A 22,840-nucleotide genomic window follows, 5' to 3' on the forward strand; every position below is an offset into this window, starting at 1 on the left:
GCTCTTAGGATCGATTGAGTGAAAACGATTGCAGTCGCTAGTGAATTATTGACGCAGTTAAGCGGTGATTTTCTAAAATTCTCTTTCACGTATTATTAACTTTAAAAAGATCCTCGACAACGAAGCTGGCAATCACTGATCAAACGTTTCGAACGAATAGACTCATCAATCTTGATGAATTTGTCAATTTATCGGCATTTTATTGAGATTTACTCGATAAAGTAACAAATAAACGAGCAAAGAGATTGAAGCATAAATTTATTCAAAAATATGATTTGTGATAAACGGTTATTAATTTATTAGACATGAAGACGTTAAAAATATTACATCAATTATGTCACTTAAGTTAATAATTTAAATATTCGAAGACAGAAGTTTATTCTCAATATTATGAGCTTATATTTCGAATATTTGTAAAATGTATACATAAGTAAATTATTTTATTACGATCTAATGATTATCATTTTTAAATAATAACAATAACTCAATTACTTGTTGCATTAATTCATCTTAATAGATTTTAAATACTAACAAATATATATTTTTGGTATTAAATAAATATTCCTGGATAACTTAGAAAAATTAAAATATATAACATATTATGTTTTATAAGATTATTTTATTTTTCAGACGAAATGATGTAGAACTTTGACATTCTAATAATCTTATGTAATAAGTTAAGTGAGTTTAATAGAATAAAAAAAAAAAAAAGAAAAAGAAAAATCGATTAAAAATCTTTAAATATAGATATAGAAAAGTCAATCTATTAATAAATTTTAGATAGAAAAGTTTATTTTAAAAATCTATCGAAGTATCCTATCAATCTAGAGCACGATTATTTTTACATAATGAAAAATTATTTAAATAAAAGGAAAGAAAATTATATCGTAGAGTTAATAATATATACGTACGTTCTCAAATCTATGTAAAAAATAGAAAATATCTAGGTAGGTAGGTAGATAGGTAAGTAGGAAAGAAGGAGGATTATGTAGACGTAAAGTCTACATAGATAGAGTTGCGACTATGAGGCAGTCTAGCGCGATCACAGAGGGAGGGGGATTACGTTCAAATCGACTCGACTCGATTCCCTTGTGCGGGATGCGCATTGCGCTATGTGAGGAGCGCGCATGCGCCTTGCTCGAATAAATGGTAGAGAGCGCGGGTAAGAGCGGATAAACTCGATGTGCGCGACGGTCGCATCGCGAAACGATTCGATCGTTCCTACGAGGAGTATCTTGTCGTCCGTTCGATTATCTCGCGAATATTATAATTGATTATATTTTAGAACGAGTCAAAGGTCGCGATTTGTCTCATTTTGTTTTTTCTTTTACGAGTTTAATCAACTAGTCGCATTTGAATTATTGAGGTTAGGTGGTTTAGTAGTAAATTATCGTTATACAAGATAGAGATAGGGAGAACGAAAGAGTGTATATGTGTGTGTGAATGTGTGTGTGTGTGTGTGTGTGAGAGAGAGAGAGAGAGAGGGTGTATGAGAGAGAGAGAGCGAGAAGAGAAGAGAAGAGAAAAGGTCGTCGGTGGCGCTGCGGAGACTTCGCGCACAAGAATAATTAAAATCAATGTGACTTTGGTGCGGTGTTCGACGAGTCACGTTCTGCGTGCGTCGGTTTTTTAAAAAGCACTACATTTACACGACCGACATAGAGAGAGGGATGTCGAACGGATTGATGCTGCCGAATGATAATCACGATACGTGCCAGACGAGTAAGGACACACTGAATAACGTTCCTCGTCTATCGTATCCGTCTACGATATTTCTGTCCCTCTTTTCTCATGATGCGATCCTACGCAGCTAGCACCACCTCGATGGTCACCGCTAATGCCGCTGCATCCGTGGAGGGGTTGCAGGGAGAACACTCTACTGAGGTAAGTTTTAGCTAATTAGAGTTATTTTTAGAAAGAACCTTTTCTCTACCTCAGCACGTATTCCTACTCTCATTATCCCTTTTGCAGATGGACCAGCAGAACGTTACCAGGCCTACGTTGAAGAGACCTGAGTCTGATCTGGAAGGTCAGTTACAGATTGTTCCTGCGCTTTATAACGTAGAGTATGATTCTTTTCCTTATTTTCTTTAGTTCAATAAATTTTTCTCTTATCAGTTATACAATGTTGTACAATATCTTTGAACGAATTAGTTTTTGTTTTATTTTTTAACAGATCCTATACCAAAAAAGCGTCACAAAAATCCACAGCCAAAAAATGCAGTATGTGCTTTAAACGAATTGAAGACTGGAGCAGTATACAAGGTAGTTGGTCAAACTGGACCTACTCATGCTCCTATATTTACCATCGCCGTGCAGATAGATGGACAGACTTACGAGGGAAAAGGACGTACCAAAAAGATGGCCAAACATGCGGCTGCTGAACTTGCTTTAAGGAATATAGTGCAGTTTCGTAACACACCGGAAGTACATCAAGCTATTAACACGTGCCAGCCTGTCGTTCCCCTGGAACCTGATTTTACCAGTGACGTCACAGAGAGAGATAATCATCTTGTAAATGCATTCAAAACATTGACTCAAGAACCAAAGAATACTAATAAATTTTTGGACAAAGGTCCCGTTGCCCTTATCAATGAATTATATCCTGGAGTTGTATACAAATGTATATCAGACAGCGGGGAAAGTTATGCTAAGTTTACAATATCTGTAACAATCGATGGAGAAACTTTCGAAGGCACTGGTCCGAGTAAAAAGTTGGCCAAAGCTGCTGCCAGTAAAGCAGCCTTGGCAAAATTAAGGAACGTTCACAGTTCCTCTTTTTGCATTCAGCTCCCTGTTCGTGTATTACCTAACTTTTCGAATTCCGGTCATTGGCAGGAACAAATGACTTTGCCACAAATCTTGGCAGATAAAATAGGAAAAATGGTAAATCAAAAATTCACTGAACTTATACAGAGCAAGCCACAACATGCTCGACGTAAAGTATTAGCCGGCATAGTGCAAACGAATGGGTCGGATGCCGAATTAATATGCGTCACTACTGGTAAAGCGTAGATCTCTGTAAAAACTGTTTTGGAGGTAATAGGATTTTTATCCGTTTTTATTCGTTTAAGGTACAAAATGTGTATCCGGGGATCATTTAAGCGTAAGCGGTAGGGCCCTAAATGATTGCCATGCGGAAGTGGTAGCACGACGATGTCTCTGTGAATATTTATACAAGCAATTGGAGTTGCATACCGAAAATCGTTCTGCCGAGTCTGTCTTGGAACGTATAAAGAAAGGGTTTAGATTAAAGCAGGGAATTCAGTTTCATTTATACATAAATACAGCTCCTTGCGGTGATGCCAGAATATTTTCTCCTCATGAAGAAAACGAATCGGTGGACAAACATCCTAACAGAAGGGCCAGAGGTCAATTAAGAACCAAGATAGAATCAGGAGAAGGTACGATACCTGTGAAGAGCAGCGAAGGAATTCAGACTTGGGATGGTGTTCTTATGGTAGGTACAGGGTTCTAAAATTTAACTAATGCGAATTATTTTATCCCTTTAATAATTTTATTTAACATTTATTTATTTATTTCAATTCACAGGGACAAAGACTGCTGACGATGTCGTGTTCAGACAAAATAGCTCGATGGAACGTACTTGGTGTGCAAGGTGCACTTCTAAGCCACTTCATCGAGCCAATTTACTTCCACAGCATCGTTCTCGGCAGTCTGTTGAACCCAAGTCATATGTATCGAGCTGTTTGCGGTCGTATCGAAAATACTATTCAAGGTTTACCACCACCGTATAGGCTCAATAAACCATTGATGAGCCTCATAACTTCGTCTGAAGTTAGACAACCAGGCAAGGCACCGAATTACAGTGTAAATTGGACTATTGGTGCGTATGTTTAGTTCGTTTAATATATCTTTTTCCAGTCGTAACGAGTATTTTTCTTTTTAATAATATACGCAGGTCAAAGCGAAGCAGAAGTTATAAATTGTACAACCGGAAAGGACGAATTGGGTAAACCCTCTAGGATTTCAAAACAGGGTCTCTTCAGGAAGTTCTTCAGTCTATTAGGTAAATTGGATACGATCGACGATGCCGATCAAAATCAATGCCGTCATTACCTCGATGCTAAATCATCGGTTCAAGATTACTCTGTAAGTTATTGTTATATAATATTCGTTACAGAGACATTCATATACATGCAAGATATATATATATATACACACACGCACACATACAGACACATATATGCAGAGAAAAAAAATTGTTGTTTTATTCTGTTTTCTTTTATGATAGCTTGCCAAACGTCAATTGAAGGACGCGTTTGTACGCGCTCAACTAGGTAGTTGGGTAAAAAAACCGATTGAGCAAGATATGTTCGAGGTGGATATCTGACTAAATCAGAGTATCGATGCGAACCCAACGAATAGGATAAACTCTCAGTTAGCGGAGTATGTAGTTCCTAGTGTAAAATAGATCGCTCGTTCGGCGTGTCATGCTATGGCAGAATTTGGCATCAGTAAAGCATAAATCGTAGGATGTTAAAAGCAAATATTTTGACTTTGTCACTGCACGATTCAACGACTAGTAAACATGTCGCGTTCAAAGTGTACAATGAATCAATTGTTTTCGATTTTAATCGAAAGCAAAATCAAATCGGTACTCTTCGAATTTTTTGATCTTAAATGCTAGTCACACGTCAATTTTTGACAGTTTCTATAGACTGGTAGATAGATAAGGCGAAAAATTTCGTTTCATAAGCGTTAATAATTAATCGAAGGGTGCAAGAGTATTAGAATGTTTTAGATTTTACTTTCTGTCGGTGTGTCGAGAAATCTGTGGATATTTCAGGATGAAACGAGTCAGCACATATCCATTTTTCGGAGTCTTATTGTTAAACTTTGTCGTCGTTCTCGTACATCTATCTAAGTTTTATTGGACGAAACAGAAATCGACGAAAGACCCTTTACATCCTCCTTCTCTTTCTTCCTTTTAATTAACTTCACTGCCTACCAATTTTCCTCGAGGAACCTATGCTTCGTGGTTAAGCTTCGATCAAAAACTTTTCACGTAAATTTTATTCAACTTTTATATTTTATTTCAACGTTTTCTTTAAATAAAACCTATCTCGTTCTAGTACAATTATTCGGAACGAACGAAAGTGTAGTTTCAAATTTCAATAGCCTGAGTAATGTACGTGATACCGCAAACTCTAATTCAACGAGCCTATTGTGTCGACAATGTGTATCCGGGTCACTTATTTCTAGGAGCTGTTGTATCTGTATTCATATACATTCTCTATATACCTATATAGACAAAGAGAAGAAGAGAGATCCTCTTGAAACGATTCTCTTTTTCTCTTTCACTTTTATTTGAAACTTTATAGGTCTTACTTCTGGATAATAATTAAGCTATTTTAAAGGACTTTTAGTAATGTCATCGTTTTCCTCAAATAGTTCTTCCCTTTTTTTTTTATCTGTATGCAAGTTATTTAACGTGCAATAAGTTTTGATTTAAAATATGAAATATCTTAAGTATCCAGGCTATACCACTAGCAAAGTTGGACCCTCGTTCCTCTCTCTCTTCCTCTCTCTCTTTCTCTCTCTTCCTTTCTCTCACTCTCTCACTCTCCGTCTCTCTGCATTTCCCCTCTTCTTCACTCTTCCTTTTAGAAATCCAAGCCATCATTAGAACGAACTCAGACTCCGCGGTTGTTTTTCCTGAGGTCCCTCGCGGGAAAAATCAATGTCCAGTACCGTGCAGCGAGGGATCTACCCGCGTAGCTGCGGTATTGTTTTAGTAGGGCTCTAGTATTTACTGCATCCCTGTGAAAGGCTGTGACCGGATCCAGATTTTAACGAAGGATTTTTTAAAGACATCTTAATCGTTTATTGTATCGTGAAATTTGATAAACGAACAAGAAGAAGCGAAAGACATTTTCGATGGCGAAAAATCAATCGAAAAAATATAAAAAAAAGATATCTTTGTGAAAAAATAAGACATTTCTTTTCTTCGACGTTTGATTTATCGTCTTCGCGAATCCTTCGGTGAGAGAAGAGCGTCCTTCAACAGTTCGATGTCGTTACCATTAATTTTGATAGCACGTATGTGAGAATGCATGTGCGTGTATGTATGTATGTATGTATGTATGTATGTATGTATGTATGTATGTATGTATGAAAAAGATTAGATGAATTAGCGCGAATGTTTACGTTTACCAAAGAGAAAATGAAACGTGAGAGAAATGTGAGAGCAATGCTATTTAAAGAGTAAAGTATTAGTAGAAGAGTAAGTTATAAATATTAATAAATAAATTAGCGGATGATTATTTAGAAAGTCCTAAGATCGTTGCCTCACTGTGCCAGTATTACAATTATAATGCAATTCTGCCGTAGTGACACACTGCCCGAAGTCGGTCTAGTTTTGCGTCAAAGAACTCGACGACTCCGCCCGTGTTGCTTCTTTCAATTTACTCTCCTCGATTACCAAAACCAAAATATTTGCGTTCATATTTATGTATGTTAAGTTCATATCTACGTTTTTAGTTGCATTTAGTTTAACGACAAGTATTTTAGAAGAAGAAAAAAAGAAAATAAGAGAGAGAGGGAATATCGGAATGAAATGGAGCTATATATACATATACAATATATTTATCGATAAAGTTAAAGTCATCTACGTATCACATCAAATATTAGCTCTATGTAATTTTTTTGTTCATCTAGATGTAGTTAACGTAAATATTTACGTTTTTTTATACTCGTTTTTTCGATTTACTCTCACTCGACATAATATTTTTTCACATCACTGATAATGACAATCCTAGGATTTTAGTTTGATCTTTTTATTTATTTATTTATTTATTTATTTATTTATTCTGTTGTATATGATATTATTACTATTTTCTTGCCTTAAAAAAAAAAAAAGCACAGATATTTGCTAGAAGTAGCTAGAAATTTATTTATTTTGTTTATTTCGTTATGATAAGGCATTTATTTTTATATTATTTTTGTTTATTTTTTTTTTTTTGTGATAAAACCATAAAATTAATGATATCAACGAAAATGATTTCGCTTTGTTTAAATTGAAGCTGTTATTTTTATATTGTTATATTCTACAAGCATGTATTATATGCATAAAAAGAACAGTGCCATAATAGAATATCATGTTGCAAATCGATTCCAACGGGTTCAACATTTTCAATATCTTTTTTCTATTTTCATTACTTTTTTCTCTAATCTAATCACTGACATTCTTTCCCTTTCTTTCCTTTCCTCCCTCCCCCTCTCTCTATTTCTATTTCTATTTATATCTTTCTTCTCAAGAAAGAACGATGCATTTCTTTTGTTGTAGTGCGTATACAAACGTACGTAGCAACGATCGTGCCAAGAAACGCAATCGTTACGTTGCATCGTACATTAACATAAATATTAATCCTCTATAACTTTCAAATTATGTATTATCATATATGCATCTTATTTCATATCCTCGTTGAAAAGAAAAGAAAAAATTCATTTCAAAATCATACCCATTGTTTACCAAGTTGTTTACTAAGTATAAATCATACTTGATGTAATATAATATCAATATGAATATTTGAATTATTTGAGTTATAAGAAAAATTGGGTTATAGAGGATTAAAAAGCACGATGAAAGAGTAAAGAAGACATAGGTGCTTTTTTTTCCTTATTGTTAGCTGACGCTTCTTCTAGTAGTCGAGACCCGTTTGTTGGTTCTATCGCCCTCCGGCTAAATGAAAACGAAAGAAAAGGAGGCTACGATGTTAAATACGACAAGAACAACGAGTCATCATTCGTAGTAGGAAAGCTCAAGGACGTACATGCCTCCATTCTCCTTCTCTCTTTCATCATTGTACTTGTGCAGTAGTAGCAGTAACGATAGCAGCGAGGTATCATGTATATATATATATATGTGTATATAATGTATATGTGTATATATATACACATTATATATATATATATATATATATATACACACACCAAAGGAATCGCGTAAAACATACACGTACATGTAATACGTATACATATGTACTTATACATATAAATATAATACATTTTTAGAAAAAGATTATATACCACTTAGTGGTTGAAAAGTGATCGGTATAAATTTTGAGAGTGAGAATTTAGTTATTAATTATTACTCAGTAGTTTTAGTAGAATTTAAAAAGAACTTCGATTTCCAGTTTCTCTCCTGTTATACGAAGACATTATCTATTTACAAGTAGTAACAGTATCGCGGGTGAGTCACCTAAAAACTAAAATATAAATATATCTCGGTTATTTTTGATGATAAAAATAAAATTTCTGAAGAAGAATATGTTTAATTCGAAGGGGTTGATATAGGAGTGAAAACTTTTACTTATATATCATATTTTTTACAATATAGGGATAAAATGGAACTCGATTCTCTTGATTATGAACAAAATGTAAAACAGATCAAGATATATTCTAAACGTTCATTGTAATAAAAACGAAATATCGTCCTTCAAGTCCTCATATTTTTTAATCTTATAAAATATTTTGTGGAAAATGAAATAAAATGAATAATGTGTATTCAAATTTTCTTAAGACAATACTATTTATAATGATGATATATATATATATATATATATATATATATATATATTCTAATGTGTTTGTTAGAAGTCTATTAAAGTACACGTTAACTACTAATTGACATTGTTGTTAGGATATAAAATTAAGAACTATTGAATATCGTAAGTAAATTTGTAGTATTTTTGTTTAGAGTGACCACAATAGATTAATTTTTTAATTCCCGCTATATGAATTTTTTCGAATAAAAAGCTTCTTCAAAAATCTTTTCTTATCATCACAAGTAATAAAGATGTTCATGTTTCACACTTTTAAATGACTCTCCCAATATGTACACATACATACATATATATATATATATATATATATATGTGTGTATGTATGTATATATAGACACACACACACACACACATACACATATCTCGAGCTCGTTTTCGAGTTATCGAAAGAACATCGAGTATCGAGCAGGAAAAATTTTCTTATAGTCAGCTAGATTTTAAGCTTGACTAGTGCCTCTAGATGTAATTTCTCCGATAAGTAAGAAAATCGATCTAGTTGAAATTACAAATAAATATCTTTATTTATCAACATCTAAAAAATGAAAAAAAAAAACTAAGAAAAAAGAGCGAACAAAGACAAAGCAGGGAGAGAAAGAAAGAAAGAGAGAGAGAGAGAGAGAGAGAGAGAGAGAGAGAGAGAGAGAGAGAGAGAGAGAGAGAGAGAAAGCACGAATCAATGAATGAGCGAACGAAACACGACCGACACTTTTCTTCGTCTTCTTTTTATTTCACTTAACTCTCTATTAAAATATTAATGATTTGACATTTTTTTTGTGCGCTTAGAAAAAGAAATTTTATGGACTCGTGTGTGGTTTTAAAAAAAGAAAATATGAAAGATGAAATCTCTTTACTGACAGATTTCTTCTCTATGATCTGGTATTCATAATTTCAAGCGAGATTAGTGGAAGAAATACATTTGTTTTTGCATATTGTAAGCGTGCGCGAGAAATTGCAGCCGCTAGCTTTTTACACGCTCAACAATACTTATCATCATTGTGTTTTGTAATTTACTTTTTTGTCTTTTTTTTTTTTTCTTTTTTTTTTTTTTTTTTTTTTTTTTTTTTTTCAAAAGAAAATGAGTAAGGTAATGAGCGCGAATTCAAGTTTTTTAAATAAAAAGAAAATCTGTTGCAATCGAGAAAACGATGTTAGCGATCATTTACCTCGCATCGACACTTAACAAGATCTTTTTACAAAACAAAAGAAAAAGAATCTAACTTGAAAATATTTTGAGATAGAGAAAAGAAATATATAAGAGCCATCATTCTTTTTTTTTCAGACTTTATAGAATTATATTTATATGATTATATTTATATGATTATTTTTATAGGATTTTCTTACTTTTTAAACCAACGATTTAAAGTTTAAAGTTTTGATAGTTTTGGAATAGAAAAGAACATATAACAGGTGTAGTTTTTTTTTTTTTTTTTTCAAACTTTATAGATATTACATTTCCATCGCGTGTATATGGGAATTAATTATCTTCCGATAACGATCTATGACAATTAGCATATCGTATAGTCATCGTAGTATTTCGTACTTGATTTCGAATCTACTATAAATGTATCTTTCTTTCAAGATCTTAATGAATAACAATAAATTCGAAGCATTGTTAATTGTTTCTCAGGTTCAATATTGTAAAAAAAAAATAACAAGTTAGAAAAAAAAAGAAATTTGTAAGAAAAAAAATCTCGATTAATGTGAATGGTCAGGTACGAAGTACGATCGATCTTCAGCACATTATTAAATATATATATATATATCGCAGCTTAACATTTACGTGATATGTATTCCATTTTCTTTTTTCTTCTAATTATTTATGTATCTCCTTTTATTTTTTCGTCTAATTATATAGTTCTTATCGTGTCTTTGAATTTCCATATTGCGAAAAAGAGGCCAAGGCAAACGGTATATATAACGACGGACAACTCGTAGAATTTTAAACAATCGATATAAAATGACGTATATCGGTCGTTCTTCGAAAATTAACAGAAAGATGTTTTAGTCTGTGAATTTGTCTCATTTTCTTTTTTTCTTTTTTTTTTTTTTTTTTTTTTCGCTAATTAAAACTTTCTAAATCTCAAAATTAACAGCGCAACGTAAAATATAAACCTACCTTTAAATTCGCAAAGATCAGCGATGAAAAATCGTAAGCTTCAAGATCAGAGATTGTCTATCAAGTTGGCATATCTCTCTTCGTATATTCCTCAATACGATTCGGGTCGAACAAGAATAAAATGATGATAAATGTTGAATAAACTTTTTAAAGACAATTTTATTTTGAAACACACCTTTCCCCAAGAGGCAGAACATTCGAATTCGTTACGTTGTCACGATATTTCGTTTAGGAAAGACATCATTTTTCTTTCAAAGTAGATGATTGATCAGGAAATGGATGATTGCATAAGCAGCGATAATAATCGAGGCACGATCGAGAAGCTTTTGATATTGAAATTTGTTATATAGCCTATGATATGATAGCGCTTTTTTACTTATTTTAAATTTTAGAATCATCACATACAATTCATTTTTCAATTTCGTATAATATAACTAAATAAAACGTTGATTAAGTTCGTCTTAAATAGGCTACGAAATAATGGAAACTCTGGGTTATTGGATAATTTAGTGGTGAGACTAATTCGTAAACACGAAATGCACCGAGGGAAACCCAGGTTTCAAATATCAGTCCAAACAGAGTCCATTTTTTTCGTAGGCCTATAAAATGTTACAATAACGTTGCAAATTAGAATTATACTACGCAGAATGAATCGTCGTCCGTGAGTACGCTCCCACTATATGAACAATTAGAATGCGAGCGCAGATTACAGTACATATAATTCATTACGGACAGAATATATACTTTATCGCTAACGTATGATCACATTTAATATTTTATTGAGTCTGGTAAATTATTGATTTCTTGTTAAATCGAAACAATGCAAAATTTTAACGAGTGACTATATCTCGAGTCCTCGTTGATAACGAAAAAATAGATATAAACTATATATTATTGAACCAAACGAAGTTTTACAACAATCAATATGTTCTATTAATCTATATATGATTGATCTATATATGATATGACGCTATGAGATATGATAGAATTCGTTTCTTCAAAAAGGATTCATGATGATCGAAATCGAAGGACGACGATGATTTTTTTCTTTTTTATCTTCTTATCTTAGAAGAATCTTATTATATGAACTAGGTGACGAAAAAAAAAAGTATGTTAACATATAATATATCGTCGAACAAGTAAAGTGGATATGTTCGCTAATTTTTACATAAGAATTACCATATAATATCTACAAGATGATCGAGAATAGATCACTATGGATCATCTGATGGTCGAGATGGTGTGCATATGATACGTGAACGTTGCCGATTTAATGCGTTATTAATATTGTTATAAACCAATTTCACGATAATTTCATATAAGCGGGACATATCCCAAGAGATTTTCTTTCTATATATCATATATTATCCCTGAATGCTTATCCTACAGTGAAACGTAGAGTATTATGTAATAATAAAAGTTGTATATAGTGAACAATGAAATATTTGAAGTATTTCGATTAAACATACTATTTTGGGCAATCTAAAGTATCAGTTGACACTTCTTTCATTAATGCATTTATCTGCATATGTTTCTCGTTTGATTTTGTTGGAAGAACTTTCATCTTTACTATATACAAACTTTTCTTAATTATTTAGAAACAAACAAGAAGCGAATGACATCAGTTTTCTCATCGATATGATTATTTATAAATATCGAAGTCTGTAAATGATCCGAATTAAAAGATTCCCCACAAACAAAATTAATTGTTTATTATTTTTATAATAATTCAACCCAACAAATATATTTAATATTTTTCTGAAATAATCAATCTGTCTTATTACAACGGATTATCTTTTGTTTTTCATTATTTATAAATATTTAATTATAGCGATAAAAAAACTGACGTTATCGATTGGTCGTATCTTTAATACATTCAGAGAGATAACATATAATATATAGTAAGAAGAATTTGGCCAAATGGAGACGCAACCATCACTATACAGATGTGATTTATGGCTGCCGCAGACATTCATACATGACATACCTATACGCAAAAAGAAAATTGCATTATGTATCTTAAGTATTGCTTCATGTATCTCGTTGGGATTCGAACTTAAAATGCAAAATATCAGGTTGATTCATAAATATAAGTGCTATTATATAATTAAGGAGTTTATTACAATAGAATAGCATTTATTTATTAATCAACCCGATAGCTATATGAAATCGAGTATCACTGCTGTTGTAAGTAAAGAATATATTGCAACAAAATGTTAATTATTTAAGAATTAACATAATCAAATTTCGATATTCTAAAATTAAAAATGATTGGAAATATATTTAAAAGTATTCCCTACATAAAATTTAGTCATAACGAAGATCTCGAACGTGATGATCTTGAAATGATTAAAACGTAAGATTCCAATGAGAAGTGATATCAATAAGGCAATGACCGCGGTGCGAACTCGTTGGTACTTCCTATCGAGGAAGGACGATCGATTTAAAGAACGGACGCAATACGAATCGAGAATATTAGAGAAGCCATCGGTTTCATACTTTCCTACAAAAATAGCTTTTATATCGAAAGAGATAGAGTTTACCGGTCGTTAGGTTTTAATTCAAAATTTCGCCCGTTTTACTCTTAATTAAATATTCGATCGAGAAATAGATGCATCATTGTCGTAACGCGTTCGTTCTTTCAAATACGGCAACTGCTCTCGTTCTTTCCTTTCTCACACCTTATATATGTGTGTGTGTGTGTGTGTATGTATATGTGTATATATATATAACTTGTATGTATATATCTATATATATACTGCTATCTTAATTTTAGGGTTAATTTCGACAAGTCGAATAGGTACAACGTTAACTCTAGCTTTTTTTCTTTTTTTTTTTTCTTTTTTCTTTCTTTTCCTTTTTCTTTTCTTTTTCTTGTGCCTCGAAGGATTGGCGAGTAAAATATCCTTCTGCATAACTGCATTTGCAATAACATGCATTCGACGTTCGCTTTAATCGCGGTCTCTTTTTTCAACAGTGTTATACACGTATAACGACGAAATATATTGTTATTATGATATCATATCACCGGAACTACTCGATAGAATATAAGGATTATTTTTATAATGTATTCGTTCGACAAATTAACGAACAGCATTCGGCAATAGGAACAGAAGAGGATTGTCAAATGAGAAAGAGAGAGAGAGAAAGAGAGAGAGAGAGAGAGAGATAGACAGACAGACAGAAAAAGAGAGAAAGAGAAAGGGAGAGAGCGAAATAGCTCGGCATTAAGAGAACAATATTTACAAGGAATAAACAGAACATCTTCCTTCCTCCAACGTTCCTTTCTAATTCTTTTCTAATAATCGAAAAGGAAATCGTTGCTTTTTAGGTATGTATTCAGTTTTTCGTTGAACGAAAATGGACGTTTAAATATTTTTCTTGAAAAGAAGACGATCCGTTTTAAACGAATCTCTCGACGATCTCTCGTAGAAGCGTCTAATGTGTAAGATCGAACGCATTCGACGACATTTGAAGGATAAGTCATGTTTAAAGTCAGACTTGTCAAGTAAGAAGAAGAAAGGAGCGTCAAATGTTTTGAAATCGTCGACTTTCTTCGGGTTGTTAATCATCGAAGAAAGATTTTCGTCGTTAAAGGCGCGTAGATCCCTCTCGCACGTACCTCTTTCGGATTCTTTTTTCCTTCCTTTTTTTTTTTTTTTCTTTTTTGGTCTCTCGGAGAAGAAACTCGCGTCCATTCTTGCAATAGGAGCAACTCTTCTTCGATATTCAGCCATCGGCAACGAAGCTAATCGGTTCGTGTAAAAGATGCGCAAGACTTTGGATGAATCCAACTAAACTGATGGATTCCAACGAGACGTTATTCGAGGATCAATTACACTTGGCTCATTACCAGTCATAATCGTGCTGATGAAACGGATTGGTGCATGGTTGTTGGGCGTGCAGGTGGGTCTCTATTGGAGGTGGCTTTGCCAAATCGTACTCTTTACCTACCACCTCATTATAAACCTAAAACAAAAATAGATTATCGATAGTTTTTTATCATCAAGGCCGACGCATCATGGAAGATCGATCGGAGGATACGAGATTGGGACTATTTTATAGCGTTCAGAGAGTATAGCCTTCTGTAGAAGTCGCTCTTTTTTTTTGTTTTCCGAGCGTCATAAAAATATCTTACTAGTTTTCTTTTTCTTTTTCTTTTGTTTTGTTTTCTTTTTCGTTTGTTTTTTTTCTTTTTTTTTTCTTTTTTTCTTTTTTTTCCTTTGGAATTGTCATTCCAAAGTTTTGTTTCGTTTTGTCTTTTTCTTTTCTTTTTAATTGGTATGATTTTACTAAACCTTGAAGCTCCTACGGATATACTCGTCCTCTCCTTTGCCGGTCATACCGTAATTATATCCGCCGCCACCGCCGCCGCCGCCGCCATTCAGGAATGGATTCGTTGGGTTGACCGCACCTACAGATCGATCATAATGGTTCAGCATAGATATTATGGATTACAGATATATTATAATATACTAGATTATTCTATAGAAATTATTATTATATAGTAATTTTAACCAATGTACTAACAAACACAAATAGATAACCCTAAAACGGGATAGGAAATACATAATCACTGCAGAATTCTTAGCGACATAAACAGAAAGTAATGGCGGAGACGTATCTATACCAATTTTGGAATTATATTTAGGTGTACAAAAAAATACGATGTTCCATGAATGGGTCTGGATTTTAATCTATGATTAACCTGCATTTTGTGAACGGTGCTTTAAATCATTAAACTTAGTTCACTCAGTAAATTCCATTGTTCCGTAGACTCTTACCTCCGTTAACTCCAGGGACATCTAAGTTACCGCCAGTGGTTTGGTAGGTCGCACCATATCCAGATTCTTGATTAGCCAGTTCGTGGAGCCGAGTGGAACTGAGTGCTCTTGGAATAGCATTGCTTGGTACACCATGAGGCGCTAGATGCGTAACCTCAGCTACTTGATGAGGATCCTCGGTTTGCGGTAAATCAGAAACAAAGCCTGTATCTTTCCTGTAAAAGTTGATGAAAATGAAGGCCGCTAAAACGACAAGGCAGGTGAGGCCGTAAACTCGGAAAGTCGTCGTGGTACCTGAAAAATAAATGTTATAATGAATTTTTTCTTATCGTATTATATATTTCGAGTTATATATTATTTTCACTTGCCATAAGCAGTGACAAACATGCCACCAATCACCGCACCACATCCTCTTCCAAGACCATGATGTAATCCTTGAAGAACTCCTTGGGCACTCGAACGCAAATGTTGTGGCGTGTTATGGGCGATATAACTGCAACAGGCTGCCCAGACTGCGGCATGAGTGATCCCTTGAATAAATTCGAAAGGTAAAACCCACCACGGCTTGACGAGCCAAGATATATAAAGGAAACGTATTACATTTCCAGCTAAACCAAGGCACAGAACCTGCAAAAGTACAACTTTTATTGCAAATCTTATCGCAATAATGTTGTTTATATTTTTTCGATCGATATGTCTACCTTAACGTGACCAATTTGTGTAATCAATTTGAAACTGAAGAAATAGGCGAAGATCTCGGAAATGTGATTTATCACGGAGGCAACGCCGAAGAGAGTAGGTGAACCACCGTAATCTTGAAGATGCCAGAAAAGAAAAGTGAAGATGAGTCCGATACCGAAACCCATCCACCAAGCGACGAAAAGGAAAGAACTACATTTGAGATCTTTAAATTGTTTCAGTACTGTCACCCATTCTGGAATCTCTCGTATCGTTTGAGCGAACATTTTTGTCTGAGGAGAAAAAACGAAAAGAAATGATTTTTTCCCCTCATGCTTTCTACTCTTGTCGAGTTTTAATTAAATGAAATGAGTACAAACTTGGCCTTCCGGAGGCAACGGCTTTGGATTGACCGCGGCCGAGGAATCCTGCAGGCCTGGAAGATTCAACTGTTGCGACAGCTGACTTTGAAGCTGTTCTTCTCTGGTTGGTTCAGCCGGTACTTTCGCCACTTCCTATTACAAGAATATTCTTCTTTCAATTCTGCTCTTTATTTATTTATTTATTTAATTTTTTTTCTTATCTATTCATGAAGCAAAAGCTCACCGGTTCAGAAGCAACGACGTCATATTTGAAATTTATCTGTAATGCCGTTATAAGCGCAGCACCCATAAGAACGCAAAAGATGGCGAAGCAAATCGTATAATTCTTTTCTCTAGCATCCGGATCGCAAGGATGATCTGGGAAAGCCGTACTATGATCGAGAGCAATACCAACAAAGAACATGGCCAATCCCCATCCCAAACTTCCGAACATTCGTTGATGTCCGTACCTATGGAAGTTTAAAATCACGAAGAATAATGATTTATCATGTTTTTATTTTATCAATCGTTAATACGTTTTACCTATCGGCATCTTCACCGAGTAAAGTAATCACAGCAGAGTCTGCGAGTGTTATGGCAGGAGCTGAGAAAAATTCACCAACTACGACTAACAATAATAAGAGGAAGAACGTTTTGTGTATATCCTGAAAAAAAAAAGAAGATCCATTGTTTGATAGTATGAAAAAGAGAAATAAAAATCTGAAATAGATGGATAGAAAGGAAGAAATCGTAGGTGTTATAAAAATAGATTCTACATGTGGATCATTGTCTTAAGTAGACAAGTTGATTAAAGCATCCTGGTTCATTAATAATCCGTTCATGGCATATTTTTTCATATGCCAATGAAATAAAAAACATACCGGTAATCTGTATACGATGGAACTGAAAAGCGGCTTGACCCAACCATTGTTCTCCTTCTCGTTATAATTAACGGCATATGTAACTGGCAGAGGACTTTGTCCAACTGAATTTCGCACATTTCGTTTGTTTCTAACTAACGTTTCGTCCTGGAATGCCTCGTCTTTTCCCTCTTCTCTCTCTTCGAACTCTTCTTCCTCCAAAGACAACAGTTTCCGTAGACTCTTCATACTTGACCATGTAGCCTCGTTGTTATCAAAATTAGCATGAGATATTTCCTGATCTTGATGAATCTCACGACGAACCATCATCTTTTCTTTTGGTGGCTTCATTCTTTCCTTTGTTCGACCTTGATACGCCTTTTTAGGTACTCTGCCTGCTTCAAGGGGCTCATTCTACGAGAAATAATCAAAATAAAAAAATACTTATTAGTAAATTTGTTCGGATTAATCATGGATTTCACGAAAGACGCGACATTACTTACTTTGAGAAAACGTTTATATTCGAGTACATCAGCGGGTCGATTTTTTCGTTGTAAAGCCTCGAAATCGATGATCTTTGCATTAGGATCGCTAGTATCGTCCTCGAAAACCAATTGCTCGTATCTCAGATCTCCGGAAGAAGTATTCTCTTCGTTCGAAGCAGCTCGACGTTTTCTTACTCGATTATTTTCAAGATCATAGATTGTATGAGCTTCCTCGTTGTTATCATCATTGATCTTCTTAATCTCATTTTGCTCGATCACATCAGTCTTAGCTTGATCATCGAATGCTTTTGTACGATCGAAGATTTCGTTATCGTTGGCGTTTCGTCTTAATCTTTCGAAGACGACATTTGCTGCAACTTCCAAGTATTCGTCTTCGGTTGGAGCATGATAACATTCGTCCAGATCAATCGATCTCTTAACGATCCTCTGTCCCGGGCTGGATGCCTTCAAGAAACTAGTATAATTCTCTTTGACCATACAACTCGTGGCAGGAGGTTGAATGAAGCCCAGAGGTAGCGTAAAGATAATCCAACAGGAAAGAGAAGCTAACAGAATCAGCTTACCTTTTTGCCATCTATGAAATTCGAATCGATATAAATTATCTACATAAAAAGCTTATTTTTAATGAAACACAATTTTAAAGATTCTGTAGGAATAGAAAGAAAAAAAAATATTATACAACAGAAGAATCCGAAGAAGACTCACCTGTCAGCCAAAGAACCCCAGAAAGGTGCACTAAGGAATTCAATGAGAGGTCTGATTCCAATAAGTAAACCGCACTGAGCTGCATTCATACCCATTTGCTTGAAATAAACTCCCATAAGAGGAAAGAGAGAGCCGAAGGCCGAATAGAAGAAGAAGTAAAAGGTCTTGACCGTGAGAAGTTCTTGATCGACGGAACCAAAGAGGTATTCTAAGAAGTCACTCTTACCCCTAATCTTGTGCGTGGCTTCCTTAGGTTCGGGATATAGGGTAGGGTCGACCTCACCCTGAGCTTGAGGATCGACCATGGGCCTGACTCCTGGCACCTGAGGAAGATTCCTTCCGGATACCGTATGTTGCTCATCCTGTCCAATTGTTCCTTCCTGTACGCCATAGTCATAATCCTCGTGGCCATAGTTCTGCATGGCTTTAATTCACCGGCCAATTTATTTTCTCTCTCTCTCTCTCTCTCTCTCCTCCTCCTTCTCTTCTCCTTTAGAAGAGAACTAACAATCTTTGCTCTTGTTCGAAAGTTTTTCAGAGTTTATTCTCTCGAATCCTCGGTGGGTGCCTCTTTCCTCTCGTATAACCACGTCCCAATCCCTTTAAAGTACCCAGTCGAATCAATGTCCCGAGCGTGCGCCACCTACTCCATTCGCGAAATCGATAGTTCAGTCAGTGCGCCAGCGCAACTTCCCCTTCGACTTTCTTTAGACAGCCGCGAAATCTCGCCCGCCAAAAGCTTTACGTCTTGTCTCGTCTAGAATATTAATTCGATAATCCTCAAAGTTAATAATAAGCACGTTTATATTTACCATTGTACAAGGCCAGTCTAAAATAGAAATGTTTAAATATTAAAATTTTATATCGAAATTATTTTAAGTTTCTCCCATGTTACCGTCATTTTAATGTTTAATCGAATATATTAATATTTAAATATTTATTTATTGCAATTCGCTTATATTACAGATTGTTTAAATAATTCCAAAATTATCAAAAGTATTTATTTATAAGTTTACACGTTTAGATAGAATTTCGATGTGTACTCGTTGAAACGTAAAAGAAAATTACGTCGATAATCCTCAAAGTTAATTAAAAGACCGAATGTTTACGTTTCACAAGGCCAATTACCTTGAGATGAAAATTTTTTAATTAAAATTATTTCAAGTTTCTTGTGCTTAACTATCTTTATAAAAAAAAATCAAAAATTCAAAAAGGATATGTCCTAGATTAAACCTTCGGCTTTAAAATAAAACATTATTCATCAAAATCGCTCAAGAATTACGTCTGTTCTCATTGATGGCGTAAACCAATATAACGTCAGGGGTAGTGAACAGCATTAACGCACATTACTCGTTTATATATCAAAGTTCATGCATGTTTCGCCGAGATAAACTGAATTATATATTTGTATTTTTATATATCTAAAACATGATGATATGATAATCGTAAAATGACTCGTAAAGATTCGATTAGAATTGCAAGTTCGGCTTAATTTATCTTTCGCGATGACAAAATATTATTCGAATTGACGTTGAACGTTTTTTTTCTTTTTTTTTTTTTTCACGACAAAATTGTTATACGTATTGAATGCGTATGTATACATAGGCACATATAAGTGATTACGATTTGATATTTCTAATCATTTTGGGGTCGAAATTTCACCCATGATAACCTTTAATAATTGAGATGAGACATGCGTGGAAAGAACTTGCAAAACGAAGCGTCATATTCTCCTTTGCAATGCGCTTGGACGTCTCTGACCTCCTTTCTCAAAGATGACATAATTCGTCTTTATATTTCCTTTTCCGCTTCTTTCTTTCGTCGATAAAGGGATTGAGCTATACAATTACGTTCGTACGAATGTCGATGGATGCGCAATGTAGAGTTGCAATATAAATGCAATAAAGAGAAATAAAACGAGAGAGAGAGAGAGAGAGAGAGAGAGAGAGAGAGAGAGAGAAAGAGAGAGAAAGAGAGAGAGAGAAAGAGAGAGAACTAGCTACTACCACAATGAACAATTCGTCAAATATAAAATAAAATAAACGTATTAAATTTGGATAATGGAAAATATAAATAGTTTATGGATTATACCGATTGATTTTGGTTTTGTTCTATATAACATAGTCTTAAATGGACAGACAGCTTATGAACAACTAATTAGGCATAGAATTAATGAGTAATGCTTTCTTCTTTTCTCCCTCATCCTATAAATCGATAGATAATTTGATCAGAGATATTTCATACGTGACAACATTATTCCGATAAGTATATTTAGGTTGTCATATTAATGTTAATTATTATTAAATTAATAAGGAATATGTACACTAAATTAGGATATATCATTATAATTGACAACTTTTTTTTTTTTGTATATCTCTGTTATAATTCATAAAGTTTCCAATAATACCTATCGAGTTTTTTTCGAGTGTGGCCTTTCGAGCAACCTTTTGTATCAGGTTCACTGGAATAATTCGAATTTACAGGAAGGAATCGAGCCGTGAGCCTTTCGCTCTGATTAAAAAACCGACGAGAAGGATCGATCGAAGCGACGACTAACGGACGAACCATATCTGAGAACGGCATGTGTCTGGAAAGAACGGAATCTAGAGACGCATATATTTCCTATCTATTGCTACTCGAGATTAACACGCGTTGGTCGCGTGCGAATCTTTCTCTCTAATCACCGCGATAATGACTCGTTGAAAAGAGCTTCGGTTGTTAACCGATCACTTTTCGATCGATCGATCTCAAAGCGTAAAGATTTTAAAATGATTAAATTACTTGTAATAATTAAAATTAGATCATTCGTTATTTTTCATATCAAATTATCAAATTTTAAATCAATCTATTTAATAATCCCATGTTCGTGCAATATCTACAAAAAAAAAAAAAAGGAATAATATTGCTGTATGAAGTTTTGTATTTATGAGTTATTTGTATACATGAATTTTGAATATTACGAAAGAACAAATTGATTTGAAAATGATCTGACGTTGTAGATAGTTGATCTTCGATGAAATAATAATAATAATAATAATAATAATAATAATAATAATAATAATAATAATAATAATAATCGTAGGACTTTTGAAAAATTTCCTAAAGTAGTTTTTTTTTATTTTTATTATTTTTTTTTAATTTTATTTTAAAGTCTGTTTGATTATCATCTGGTGTATGCGTGAACGACGTATGAACGGCATATGCATGACGCCTCGATGCGTCAGAGAGAAACGAAAGCGCTGCATGTTCGTCCTTGACATCCTGATTAAATGGACTGTGTTAACATCATCTTTCGTATTTTCAAGAAAGATAAAATATCGAAATGAATGAAAAAAAAAAAAAGTAATGGACTTTAAAAAAGAGATTCATTGTGAATAGATCAAAACTTAAATTGTTAATAAATAATTTGTTTATTCGATTGTCATGCTACGATATTCATAAAATATGTAGGTATAATAACGTTTAGACTTAATTAAATATTAATTATGTACAAGTTGCATCGTATCGATGATGCTTGTTGAATAGACGTGCATGCTTGATGCAAGTCGATTAATTTAGTTTTGCGAGTTTAAGATAACTCGTGGAATCAGATCCATACGAGAACGGTCAGGAACAGCTGCAGAAGTTGAGGATGGTGCTGGCTTCGGTGGTCCTTGGAACATACAGGTTTTGGCAGTTTTTAAAAGACGACCATTATTTGCGGTTCTCCAATAAACCGTACGGACTGCCTGCTTTCCGGCTACGTAACTAACTGAACCACCAATCAACATCTGTAACGAAAAAACGTAACGTTTTGTTCTTTTTATTCTCAGAATTTTTTCTTTTCTTTTTTGTTTTATTCTTTTTTTTTTTTTTTATATAAGTCGTCAAATACTCCGGAGAAATATATTTTAAATTTTCACACATATGCAAATAGATAGATACGCGTTCAGACGTAAGCAGCGTATCATTGCACTTCTTAACTATTATTCCAAATCCAAACGATCAAATATATATATATATATATATTTAAGAAAAAAGTAAAAAAGAAACGTACCTTTATAGTATTGGCTTATACTGATTTCAATGACTAGATAGTATGAATATAACTGTTCTTCCAGTTATATTTTCAAGTTTCGAAATGCCAGAAGAAGGCTTCGATCTTTTGTTTCCTTGTCTCTACCTCATTCGTGGTTCTTCGCTTAGAAGTGTGATAGACTGATGAAAGAGCGCTTCACTCCGGATAATTTATACGATAAATC

At 33.9% G+C, this 22,840-nt stretch overlaps 2 protein-coding genes and 1 long non-coding RNA gene across 7 annotated transcripts; 1 reads left to right on the plus strand and 2 right to left on the minus strand.

Moving 5' to 3' along the window:
- Positions 1 to 1,154: 1,154 nt before the first annotated feature.
- Adar (adenosine deaminase acting on RNA) lies at positions 1,155 to 21,188 on the plus strand. Of its 4 annotated transcripts, none has more exons than XM_085662817.1 (8): positions 1,155 to 1,722; positions 1,811 to 1,884; positions 1,972 to 2,029; positions 2,177 to 3,004; positions 3,075 to 3,460; positions 3,553 to 3,847; positions 3,923 to 4,113; positions 21,083 to 21,188. In XM_085662817.1, exons 1-8 carry the CDS (start codon positions 1,671 to 1,673, stop codon positions 21,098 to 21,100), a joined length of 1,902 nt encoding a protein of 633 aa, XP_085518943.1. In that variant the 5' UTR covers positions 1,155 to 1,670; the 3' UTR covers positions 21,101 to 21,188. The 4 variants fall into 4 exon arrangements, with proteins under 4 accessions (XP_085518943.1, XP_085518942.1, XP_035739738.1 ...); XM_085662816.1 differs by lacking the exon at positions 21,083 to 21,188 and adding an exon at positions 15,481 to 15,596; XM_035883845.2 differs by lacking the exon at positions 21,083 to 21,188 and adding an exon at positions 7,653 to 8,490.
- jef (major facilitator superfamily domain-containing protein 6 jef) lies at positions 10,794 to 19,022 on the minus strand. 2 transcript variants are annotated; one of them, XM_035883843.2, is made up of 11 exons: positions 18,600 to 19,022; positions 17,892 to 18,468; positions 17,410 to 17,802; positions 17,072 to 17,193; positions 16,773 to 16,998; positions 16,547 to 16,681; positions 16,190 to 16,459; positions 15,857 to 16,115; positions 15,489 to 15,782; positions 15,050 to 15,118; positions 10,794 to 14,673 (listed from the first exon to the last, which is right to left on the minus strand). In XM_035883843.2, the coding sequence occupies exons 1-11, from the start codon at positions 19,019 to 19,021 to the stop codon at positions 14,666 to 14,668; spliced, it is 2,775 nt and encodes a 924-aa protein (XP_035739736.1). In that variant the 5' UTR covers position 19,022; the 3' UTR covers positions 10,794 to 14,665. The 2 variants fall into 2 exon arrangements, with proteins under 2 accessions (XP_035739736.1, XP_085518941.1); XM_085662815.1 differs by having other exon boundaries at positions 10,798 to 14,673; positions 15,003 to 15,118.
- LOC146872391 (uncharacterized) lies at positions 19,046 to 21,182 on the minus strand. Its single transcript, XR_014983313.1, has 3 exons — positions 21,007 to 21,182; positions 19,412 to 19,428; positions 19,046 to 19,356 (listed from the first exon to the last, which is right to left on the minus strand). It is a non-coding gene; the product is annotated as an uncharacterized LOC146872391 (long non-coding RNA).
- Positions 21,189 to 22,840: the final 1,652 nt, after the last annotated feature.

This window comes from Vespa mandarinia, chromosome 19 (genome assembly GCF_050613455.1).
Source record: "Vespa mandarinia isolate Hongniang chromosome 19, ASM5061345v1, whole genome shotgun sequence".
In the NCBI taxonomy this organism is placed as follows: domain Eukaryota; kingdom Metazoa; phylum Arthropoda; class Insecta; order Hymenoptera; family Vespidae; genus Vespa; species Vespa mandarinia.

Excerpts from the sequence above, each read along its gene's own strand:
- Adar (XM_035883844.2), top strand. The coding sequence starts at position 1,671 with ATGTCGAACGGATTGATGCTGCCGAATGATAATCACGATACGTGCCAG. Across the intron at positions 1,885-1,971 it reads AGGGAGAACACTCTACTGAG|ATGGACCAGCAGAACGTTAC; the intron begins GTAAGTTTTAGC and ends TCCCTTTTGCAG. Across the intron at positions 3,005-3,074 it reads ATTAATATGCGTCACTACTG|GTACAAAATGTGTATCCGGG; the intron begins GTAAAGCGTAGA and ends TATTCGTTTAAG.
- jef (XM_085662815.1), bottom strand. The coding sequence starts at position 19,021 with ATGCAGAACTATGGCCACGAGGATTATGACTATGGCGTACAGGAAGGA. Across the intron at positions 17,803-17,891 it reads AATATAAACGTTTTCTCAAA|AATGAGCCCCTTGAAGCAGG; the intron begins GTAAGTAATGTC and ends TATTTCTCGTAG. Across the intron at positions 15,783-15,856 it reads CATGTTTGTCACTGCTTATG|GTACCACGACGACTTTCCGA; the intron begins GCAAGTGAAAAT and ends TTTATTTTTCAG.